This window comes from Gavialis gangeticus, unplaced genomic scaffold, assembly GCF_001723915.1.
Source record: "Gavialis gangeticus isolate Ggan-Ray unplaced genomic scaffold, GavGan_comp1, whole genome shotgun sequence".
Lineage (NCBI taxonomy): Eukaryota > Metazoa > Chordata > Crocodylia > Gavialidae > Gavialis > Gavialis gangeticus.
The window spans coordinates 119,652,842-119,663,870 of NW_017729024.1; the positions used below are offsets into that span (position 1 = coordinate 119,652,842).

An 11,029-nucleotide genomic window follows, 5' to 3' on the forward strand; every position below is an offset into this window, starting at 1 on the left:
AAGGTCTTAAAAACCTCCACGGATGGAGATTCCACCTCCTCTCTGGATGACATGTTCCAGTGTTTTACTACTTTCCTAAAGAGAGTTTTTCTTACTATCTTACCTAAATTTTCCTTGCTACCACTTAAGACCGTTGTTCCTTGTCTCATCTGGCACCACTGAGAACAGTCCAGCTCCATCTTCTTGAAACCGCCCTTCGGGTAGTTGAAGGCTGCTATTAAATCTCTCTTCAGTCTTCTCTTCTCCAGGCTAAATAACTTTTAAGTTATTCTGCAGCAGTCTAGGCATCTCTAATGCCATTTTGTCTTTTTTGGGTTAGATCTTGATACTATAAACCTTTATTCATACAAATAGTCCTTTTTGGCTAAACCTATTTGAAAGATTCTTAATTGGCACCTGTGCAAATGGTTCTTTAGCAAAGGTACACATGGCCTTTATTCCCTGCCCCCTCCCCCCACAGTCTTATTTTAAAGAACTTCCCCAACTGTTTTATGGGTCTTGTGGGGCCATGTTAATTTTATAAATGAGTATACTCCCAGACTTTATGCAAAAGCATCAGTCTAATAGCATGCACAGTATTAATACACTACATACAAAGATATAGTTACAGCTTCTGTTGAAATTTCAATTTGGCATATATTGAAATGTTTTTAAACTCTCAGTTAATAATGCTCACATTTAGTACCAAGTACATGCACACATGTTCATAACTAAATGAAAGGAAGTCATCTGTTTACAGAAATAAAATGCAGTGTGTATAAATTCATTCTTGTGGAAAATATCTTTCTTTTTAGGATTCTCTGTTCCCGTTATCTCCGTTCTAATTTTTATCCCCTCTAATTTTTATGTATTTGTTGTTCGTTCTGATGTACTGTAATGTATGGTTATCTAGGAGTGTGCGAAGTGGGCTGTAGTTGATTCGGATTTGGCCCGAATCAGGGACAGTGATTCGATTAATTGATTTGGATCGCTGTCCTGATTTCAATTTTGGCTGAATCCAAATCTGAAGATTCAATGCTGATTCAGAGAATCAGCGATTCGGCCATAGACACAGCTTTAAATGCTTTTTCTACATACCTTGAGGTACCAGGTATGGCTTGTGAACGCTGCAATGGTGGGGCAGATGGTGCATCCCACAGGAGCACAGGGGGAGCCTGCATGCTTGGCAGCGAACCCGGAAGTGGACCAGAAATACTTCCAGTCTGCTTCTGGGTCCACTGCTGAGTGCTCAGGGGGCCCCCACTGCACCCCTCCGGCTCGGCAATCAGTCCTGGGGGGACCCCAGGTGTCCCTCCAGACCCAGGAGGCACCAGTCGCCAAACTGGGTGTGTATAGGGGGGCCCCCCAGTGCACTCCCTGGCGGACCCAGAAGTGGACCAGAAGTGCTTCTGGTCCACTTCCATGTCTGCTGCCAAACATGCTGGGGACCCCCCTGCCCTCCTGTGGGATGTTCCATCCACCCCACCATCTCAACGTTTATGAGCCGCCTGGTACCTTGAGGTATGCAGAAAAAAAACATTTAAAGTTGTGTCTATGTCCGAATCATTGAATCTCTCCAAATTGATTCAGAGGTTCCGATTCGATTCAGAGAAATTAAAGGGTCTCCTGATTCAGTTTGATTCAGAGATTCGGCCACTAAATTGGGCCAAATCTCCGCTGAATCAAATTGGCGACCAAAGCTTTGCACTATATAAAGTGTGGTGGCATGTTGCATAGGAAAGGATATATGTTAGCCAAATAAAACTTGAGCTGTGCATGGGCAATAGTTCTAATGGATTACTTCAATAGACTTGATATGTGAACTGTTCATGTTCCGCGTTCATTGTATATGCTTTTTTTTGTTTGCAGAATACAAATAAGCAGTACCTGGGGGAGGTGTTCTTTGATGTCTCGCTGGCTTGTTGGTCTGTTGCACTGGTGGTAGTCACTCAGCTAGGTCTTGGCTCTGCATTTGTATGTGCAATGTGGGTAGCATTTCCTTTACTCACAAAGCTAATGGTCCATATGGAATTCAAACAAAATGGTAAGGACTTTTTTTTCTTTGTTCCTTTTTGTTCTTCCTGTATTCGGAAACCTCAATCTCAATTATTCTGAGTTGGGGCAATGTTTTAGTAGTCATTTAATATGACCTAAAATAAAGATTATTCCCAGAAATTTCTGAGAGAAACACAAATTACTTTTCTGAGCTTTAACTAAGATTAGTCTAAGCTTATTGGTCGTCTTTCTTTCAGTAACAGTTGCCTTAGGCTATGGGCAGCTCTGAAGTATGGAGATATGTAGAAGTAGCTTGAGTCATATACTGTGTATCAGTGTAAACTCAGATAAACAAACACCATGTTCAGTTATGGTCATTGGTCAGATATTTGAATGAAAAATGGGACCAAAATCCATTTTCTGGTTATGCATATTGGTTGGGACAGAAGTCCACTTAATTGTTTCACAATTTAAGTATAGTATGATGGTGACTTTCTGACTGGGGGCAGGGTGGGGAGGGGAGGAAAGAGAGAGAGAGAGATTAGTAACAGATTAAAAATTTGTATCTTACAGTCTAAAGATTATTGCTGCTTTTTTTTTTCTCCCCGTTAGGTGCCACAATTAGATTTGCCATGATTTATATGCTGGGAATGCTTATTCCATACCTCTATATAATGTACATCATCTGGACAGTATTTGAAATGTTGACTCCCATCCTGGGGCGAAGTGGGACAGAAATTCCGCCTGATGTAGTGATGGCAGGCCTTATTGTGAAAAGTACTATAGTTCTGTCTTCCTATTTTGTAAGGAGGCTTTTTCTTTTAACCTCATGATCTATATATACAGTTTTTCTATTTTGTTTTTTTTAAAAAAATGTTTGAAGTCACTGTTGTCTTAATTGTTGGTTAAAAGGCTAGGCTGTCACAAGAAGCTCCTACAAAACCAGATAAATGTTCACATTAATGTGAAACTAGATTGATTTAGTGCAGTTGATTTGTAGGTACTTGATCAGCCACGTTCTCCTGTGTATAAGAATGCATTGCATGTGTGATGAGACTACCATATTTACTTGAATCCAAAATGAGCCCTGAAGGCTCCCCTGTTACCAGGGTAGGGGGAGCCCTTTGTCTTGGATTCAAGTTGAAGCCAGAGTCAAAGCTGCAACAGCTGCCTGCCTTCCACAGCTTCTGTCATCCCCCCTTCCCCTGCCACTTACTGTCAGGTGTGGCTCCGGCTCCGTTCCTTTCTGGCGCATGAAGAACATAGTAGCTCCAGCTCCTGCCTGGCTAGGCAGCAGCATCCCAGAGCTGGAGCTGCCACTTGCTGCTGAATGGTGGGACAGACTGTCAGGAGCAGGGACACAGGCGATAGGGCACAGGTACTGTGAGGGCAGGGAGACAAGGGGGCTGCATGCCCCCTTGTGTTTGCTTACTCTGCTGCAGCAGTTTGGGAGGTCAAATTTAAGATGACCCTCCAATAATTAGATTATATATGTGGAAAATTAACCTTTACAAATTTTCCATATATAGAATCTAATTACTGGGGGGAGTGTCTTAAATTCAAAGTTGTCTTGGATCCAGGTAGACATAGTAAGTTAAGTTTGAGGGAGTTTTAAATGCAGAAAATTGTAAATTGTTACTTGAATAAAACCAACATGGGCAGAATACACAAGAAGATACTTATTATAGTATCTTTGTATATAAGAACCATGCAAGGGGAAGTGTGTAATTTAATCTTGAGGCATTTTTTATGTCAGCCTAATGGGAGTTGAGTATAACTTTAAAATGTGTCACTGAGCAGGATGGATATGATTGAAGAGTATTTATAAGGCATTCCTCATTGCCCACTAATTGATTTTCTTGGGAAATATTTTGTGTTTTTTAAATTGTGCTTGAAAATGCTTAGAAGGGTGCATGCTGTTTTATCAAATTGGTCTTCTAAGCTGGCAGGTGACGTTCAGAAGTCTTGCATCACATTAAATGGTAGTTCTGAAGATAGTGAAATGTCCTCTCAAGTGCATAAGATTATTTTTCTTAAAAGTATACTAGTAATATTTCTTGTTAAATGTAGTATTCTTTTAACTATGGTTTTCTTTATTCTCTAGCTAAACTTCATCTACCTTGCTAAAAGTACAAAGAAGACTCTAACAAGTTTAACTACAGTATTTATGGTTACATTAGTTCTTGTTTGCAGTGGAATCTTCTTTCCATACAGTTCTGATCCAGCTAATCCAAGACCTAAACGAGTCTCACTCCAGGTAAGACAAGCCTTATATCATATGTGGCCTTGTAAGGTAGTAGATCAGTGGTCTCCAGAGTGGGGTGCACAAGACAATCCATTGGGGTGCGGGAAGAAAATATTAGGACTTCTATTTATATTTATTTTTTATCTAAAAAAATAAGAAAGAAATTAAGCTTTACTAATATTTAATATATGGATTGACACTGGCACCCTCACTCAGTCCGTATGTCTGATAGTCACGTGTCATGTACGGTACGCGAGTAGTACATGTATATAATTTATAAATAAATAAATATACATATATTGGGGGTGCGTGCTCAAAAGTTTTTTATTGATAGTGGTGCTCGATCAAAAAAGTTTGGAGACCACTGTAGTAGATAAACTTCTGTCTTTCCCTGCGAGTAGTGTTGAGGTTGTCTAGCAAAAAGGGCCTTTGTACTGCTTTAACTATCGCTGTATGAGTGTCTGTGCAGGAAAGTGTTTTTGGTCAAGGCCTTTACTCAGCACGTAACATCTCTGAGGATGGTGAATACTTCTCATTTTCCGTAGAACTAAAGACTGCCTGGATGTGATAACATACAATTCAGGCTTCAGTTGTACTTACTTGATTCCTAGAAGCAAACTTCTGTTTTAAAGGTCTCGATTCAGTCTCTCATTTGGCTAAACCTTTTCTGCCTCTGGTCATCCCAGACAAGCTCCTGGTATCTTCTCTCTTCTCCCTGGAACCAGATAGGCTTCAACCAGGCTGCATGTTGCACTCTAAGATTTACTGCAGGTGTGGATGAGAACTGCTGCCTTTGTTCACGGGCTCAAGTCCTGAGGACCTGTGGTAGCATACGTTAGAAGTGCAGTCTTTTCCCTTCCTGGTGTGAGGGGCTCAGACCCAGTCCTGTTCCATATCAAAGTCTTTGCTTCTGTTGGTCCCAAACATGCATTATATCTCAGGAGTATGATCCTATTCCCCCTTACGCAGATGCACAGTTTTCCCATTCTGGCAATGGGTAACCTTATGTAACCTTATGCAACTCCAAATCGTGATCCTGTTTTACTTGGACAAGCACACTGTTCTCTCCTCCTTTCCATGGGGCAGCTTTATGTGCTTTTCTTGTTGGGATCCAGCTCCCTCAGAGGCCTAACAGAGCACCTGAAGTAGCACACTGGACATACTTTACATTGAAGTCAGTGCTGCTGCCCATCAGTAAAGGGGTATAGAAAGAGTATGGCCCAGTAATGTAGTCGAAAAAGTAGGTGACCTGGATTCTAATTTAAGGCAGCTTGAACTCCCAAGTTTATAGGAAAGTGTCCTAATCCTTGGGCTGTGGGCTCGACGGGGTTGAGGGCATCTACTATGCTTCTTGTTGAAGCCTGGCCACATTGTGGAAAGAAGGTTAAGGGATGTTGGGGCCTGAAGAAAAGCTTGCAAGATAGAGCCTGCCTCTGGAGCCCAGTGAGTAGGGCCATCTCCTGTAAGGGTGGAAGCTCTAGGTTCTGATCTTGACTCCCAGTGCTCTTTGTGCCATTTATCCAGTGACTAGTTGATACAAAATGTATAAATGCAAGTGTCAGCAGCCAGATCTGACCCACAAAGTCTTTTAATCCAGCCAGACAGGGACTTTGGTGGCATTGAGTGGCGGGAAGGCCTCAACAACAGTCACATTTCCCATGAAGGGAGAAGCAGTAGCAGTGGGTGCTTTTCCTATTCTGTCACTGGGAGAAACAGTAGCAGCAGATGCTTTCCTCATGCTGGCACTGGGGAAAAAAAGTGGTGGCTGTGCCACCTTCCCACCAGCCTGCTGCTGACTGAGACTGGGTCAGTCTGGCCCATAGCCTTACAAGGTTGCTGACCACTGAATTAACAGCATTGTTATTCAAGTTATTTGCTATGGTTTATCCAAGGGTGCACAGCTCAGACTTGGAGGGCCATTTGCAAGGATCACTTTCCAATGGGAGGCTGTCACTGGCGGGAATGGATTGGATATGAGCCAGCAGCATGTCTAGAAGCAAGAAGCTGGATGGCACGTGCAGGCATACGCTCAGATTAATGAGCTGCTGCACAGTAATGGCATAGTTTGCAATAATGAAATGTAATTTAGCTTTGTTTTGCTTTTGAAATCTCTTTAAAAAGAATTGAGAAATAAGCGAGTCATTTGACAGAATCATGGCAGGCCACTGGGATTGTCGCTGGAAGCTGTAACCCTTGTTTAGGCTTTGACCAGGCCCAGTAAACACTGGTGTTTTATAAAGGGTGGTGTGAAGGGGTCATATGTAAATACATGGCAGCAGAGTCTTTCAATGTCAGGAGTTTTCAATCTTATTAGCTATGAGCTGGTACCCCTTGGAAAAAGCCAGTTCTTAGTTTTCTGTAGTCAATAAAAACCCAAAAACACAAGCAAAACTAGTAGTTTATTGCAGAGGACTCGGACCACAACACAGAAGCATGTTTTTAACATTCCTATTTGAAATCTCTTCATTTATCTTGTGAATCATATGTGGGTATTTGCAGACCTAACCTTTTGAACTGTGGCACCCTGGTTGAGAATCACTTCTAGTTGCTATGATTACAGGATGTGGGGGGCATATAAGTAATTAGATTGAAAATTCCTTTAATACCACAGGAGATGCTTACAGCTGGTCAAAAACGTGTGGGTACTTGTGCAGGCCAGCGGTAAGCAATGTTTGTCAATGATGGCCCAGAATGACCTAGCTTGGATCTGAAACGGGCGGGTGCTTGGATCTGCTAGCTGCTGCTACCGTTTCTTCTCCCCACCGCCGAGCTGTGACATGGGGAACAGCTGCTGGCAAAGCCTATCTCCCCCATGATGAAATGCCACCAAAGACCTTGATGTCACAGGCTGTAGGTTGTGACCCCGATGTAGGGTGTCTTGGACTTGGTTCATCCAAGTAGTCAGATGCCTGATATCTTTTTTGCTTATTTCTTGCTCTTCCAGCATACGAATAGAAGATTTTATGGTCTAGATGGAAAGTTGGTAAAAAGTGATTCTGGAATATGGATTAATGGGAATGACTACACTGGAATATCTCACATCACTGCTCATATACCTGAACTCAATGAAAGCATTAGAGCTCCTTGTGAGGAGCAGGCCCCTCACTGTGGCTTTCCTTGGATGCTCCCTGTGCATACTTTCTTCAGGTTGGTAATAATGCAGCCTCTTTTTAAGCATGTTGAGGATTTAATACCCGAACATTTGGAAGCTTACTTCTGTAGGAAAGGAATAATACAGCAATTTTCATAATGGGCAGTTGCACTATGCTGTCTCTTCCACACTACAGTAGACAACAGGAAGCTTAAGAGCTGGCACATGAGAACTAATGTCATGTCCTCATACACAAATATGGGTAGCATTTTGGAAGTCCCCCAAATCTTTACTTTGATTCTCTTGTAACCTGTGTTACATTAAGTTGTTGGACAGTTTCAGTTGAAGAAAGGGAGATGAGGAATGAATGCATAATAATGGCAATTCTGCTCTTCATTGAATGGCCATGTAAATGTTATGATTGTGGCTACAGACTGTTTATCTTTCATCTTTATCTTTTTGATTATGTGACTCTTGAATATTTCCAGTTAGGACATTATGGCTGGCTCTGCTCTTGTGCCCAACTGGTAGTGTTTACCTCAAGGTGTTGTATTGAGTGTAAAATGCTTTGTGTTACAGAAAGACCTGGTATCTTCCTGCTCCAGAACTTTTTCTAAAACGCCCTGTTCATTTTAAACTTCTAAGCAAACAGCGAACGCCTTGGGATTCCACAAAGTTAACTTTTGAAGTATCAGGTGAGTGACAGCCTCTAGGTTGTGAATCAGTGACTGCTTATAAAGCACGCCTAAATGCAAGTGGCCATCCCAGGAATAGGGGAGGTATTGGGACTAATCCACAATGGGGAACTTTACAGTATTCCGGGCACATGATAAAGCATATTGCACATGTTGCAATTGGAAACTGAATGGATCAATACATTGTATACTTATTTTGAATGATCTGTTGCCTTTTCAGCTGTTTGTTTATTTATTGGGTAATCCAGGCTTTCAGTTTGCTGAGGAAGAATGTGGATTTTCTCCTTTAAAGGAGAAAATCCCAGGAAACTGGGTTTCCCTTTGCAGGCCAGCAGAGCCCCAGCCTGCAAGGGGCTGCTTGGGACTGGGGGAAGCAGGATGCAGGGGGCACCACATGCATGTGTGTGCGCATGCATTCACTTGGCAGCCAGACAGTGTGGTGGAGAACAGCTCCCATAACTCCCTGTAAGTAAGTCTATGGAGCCATGAGGAGCACAGGTGACATGGTGGGGAGGGAGAGTGGGAGCATATGCCCCCTCAGATTTATGTGCCCACAGTGGGGTCTGGGGCTGCAGCATTGCAGGACTTCTCCAGGTAGGAGCCACCTCTGTGGCCCAGTGGGCAGGACCCGACTGGGAGGGAGTGCTGTGCCACCATGGCCATGAAGGTAAGATGCTTCCTGCCCACTTGGCATCAGCAGGGACACAACACTGCACCGCCATCACTGTGGTTCACTTTGGTGGCCGTGATGGCACAGCGCTCCCTTCTGTGCTGGGTCCCACCTGCTGGGCTGTGGAGATGGCTCCTGCCTGAAGCTGGTCCAACCAGGCCGCAGCCCTGTGCCCTGCTGTGGGCACAGAAATTGGAGGGGGGGGGGTCACATACCCCCTGCCCCTTCCCCGTGTGTCACCTGTGGGGCCAGCTCCACACACATTACCTGTGCCCACACCTCCCCTCTTCCCCATATACCCACCCCCTTCCTCACGCTGGGGGGCTGGGGTGGGGGATAGTAGGTTGGGAGTGAAGGGCACTGGCAGGGCTGAGGGGGCTGTGGGGCGGGAGTGACAGGCACTGGCAGGGCCAGAGGAGAGGAGGGTCAGGAGAGCTCTGTTTTTTCTATGATAAAAAAAAAAGTCAAAATCAAATGCCAAAATTATGTAGGTATTTAAGAATTTATTTTATTATAATGATTGAGGCACTGGTAGGTTTCCACATTGCTTTAAAATTGTAAATATATCAGTAAAACATTGTGTTTAACACGTTCAACTGTTCAACTCCTTAGACAGCTGTGGGAGCTGCTCACCACCATGTTGCCTGGCTGCCATGTGCATACATGCACATGCACGTGGCACCCCCTGCATCTTGCAGCCCTGTGCAGGCTGGAGCTGTGTTGGCCTTGCAAGGGGAAACTCTCAGTTTCCAGGGTTTTTGTTGAAAGGAGAAAATCTACGTTTTTCCGTGGTGAACAGAAAACGTGGATCCCCAGTTATGACATAGACTTAAAATAAATAAGTGTGGGTGTAGGTATGTATATACATATATACTTGTACAGGTACTCCTCACTTGATGTTGTAGTTAGGTTCTTGAAAAATGTGACTTTTCACTTAGCATCATTTTGCTTATCCAGTTTCCCATAAGAATTAATGTAAATAGGGGGGTTAGGTTCCAGGGAATTTTTTTTTTGCTAGACAAAAGACATTATATATCTGAGCCTGCAGCCCCCTACCCCTGCTCCCCCGTGCTGCAGCCTCGGGCAGGGTGGCTCCCTGCTGCCGTGTGCACTCCCAGAGGGGCAGTGTGAACCCTTCCCCCCCAGATCTGTATATGGGGTAGGCACACGCACAGGCTGCAGACATGGGCTCCCTTCCTGCTTCCCTGCTCCGGGACCGCAGCCCTGCAGGCATCACCAGGCACAGCTGGGGACAGCGGGGCTGCATAGGGATCTCCTGGCTGCTGAGAGCTCTCCCCCCACTGCCCTGGCAACATTCTCCCTGCACCTGCTGCTGCTTTGAGGGGCACAGCCCCATGCTACTGCCCTCACTGCAGCCCCACGCACAGGAGGAGCATTGCTGGGGCAACATGGGCTGAGCAGTAGGAAGGAGATCCCCACATGGTTCCTCTCCTTCCTGCCTCACCAGGTCATGGGGGAGGGAAGCAGGGTGGCAGGGAACGGCAAGCCCGCATTGAGAAGCTGCTCACCGCTGTTCTCTACTGCCCTGCTTCTCTCCCCTGCGACCTGGGGCGGCAGGGAGCAGAGGAGCGATGTGGGGATCTCCTTGTCACTGCTTTTGCTGTGCTGCCGCAGTGATGCACCTCCTGCCCAGAGGGCTGCAGTGAGGGCAGCAGTGCAGGGCTGCACCCCTCAAAGCTGCAGCATGTGCAGGCCAGGACAACAAAGTGGGAGCTTGGAGCGGCGAGGAGATCTCTGCATGGCCCCACTGTCCCCAGCCACACCAGGTCATGCCTGCAGAGCTGCGGAGGTCCCGGGGCAGGGAAGCAGGAAGGGAGCCTGTGCCCACAGCCTGCCCCACACACAGATCTGGGATTGTAGGTCCTCCATGCCCCCCAGGTGTGCACGCTGCAGCAGGGAGCTCCCCCTCCCCCGGATAAGTCATCCATGGCCCCGTCCTGCTCCCCACTGGGGCCCTGCAGCCGCACCTTGTGGCCCTGGGCCCCAAGTCCCACCCGGCTGGGCAGCAGCCCCAGCCCTGCTCAGCTCCTTCCCTACAGGGGCCTCAATCCCTCTCTTTCCCACCCAGTTACCTGCTGGAGCTGCTCTGCAGGCTGCCTGGGGCCATGTACATGTCCGTGCGCGTGGCACCGCCTTCCTCCCGCTTCCTCCCAGCTCCCTGCAACCTTATAACTGAACATTGCGTGACTTTAAATGAGTGTGTTCTCTAATAGAGCAGCAACAAAATAACAAAAGAACATTAACCGGGATGACATTACGTGAGGAGTACCTATATATATATATATATATATATATATATATATTTTACTTATTTATATATAAACTTTTATTTG

The 11,029-nt window shown here is 45.4% G+C and overlaps 1 protein-coding gene across 1 annotated transcript in view; it reads left to right on the plus strand.

Moving 5' to 3' along the window:
- The window catches only part of ERMP1 (endoplasmic reticulum metallopeptidase 1), a gene marked incomplete at its 5' end in the record, with an annotated part of 36,548 nt that overhangs the window by 21,791 nt on the left and 3,728 nt on the right, over positions 1-11,029 (plus strand). Inside the window, 5 exons of the mRNA XM_019518234.1 lie at positions 1,849-2,023; positions 2,587-2,777; positions 4,079-4,231; positions 7,164-7,366; positions 7,890-8,005. Coding sequence (XP_019373779.1) covers positions 1,849-2,023; positions 2,587-2,777; positions 4,079-4,231; positions 7,164-7,366; positions 7,890-8,005 — 838 coding nt within the window. The remainder of the gene's footprint in view (positions 1-1,848; positions 2,024-2,586; positions 2,778-4,078; positions 4,232-7,163; positions 7,367-7,889; positions 8,006-11,029) is intronic.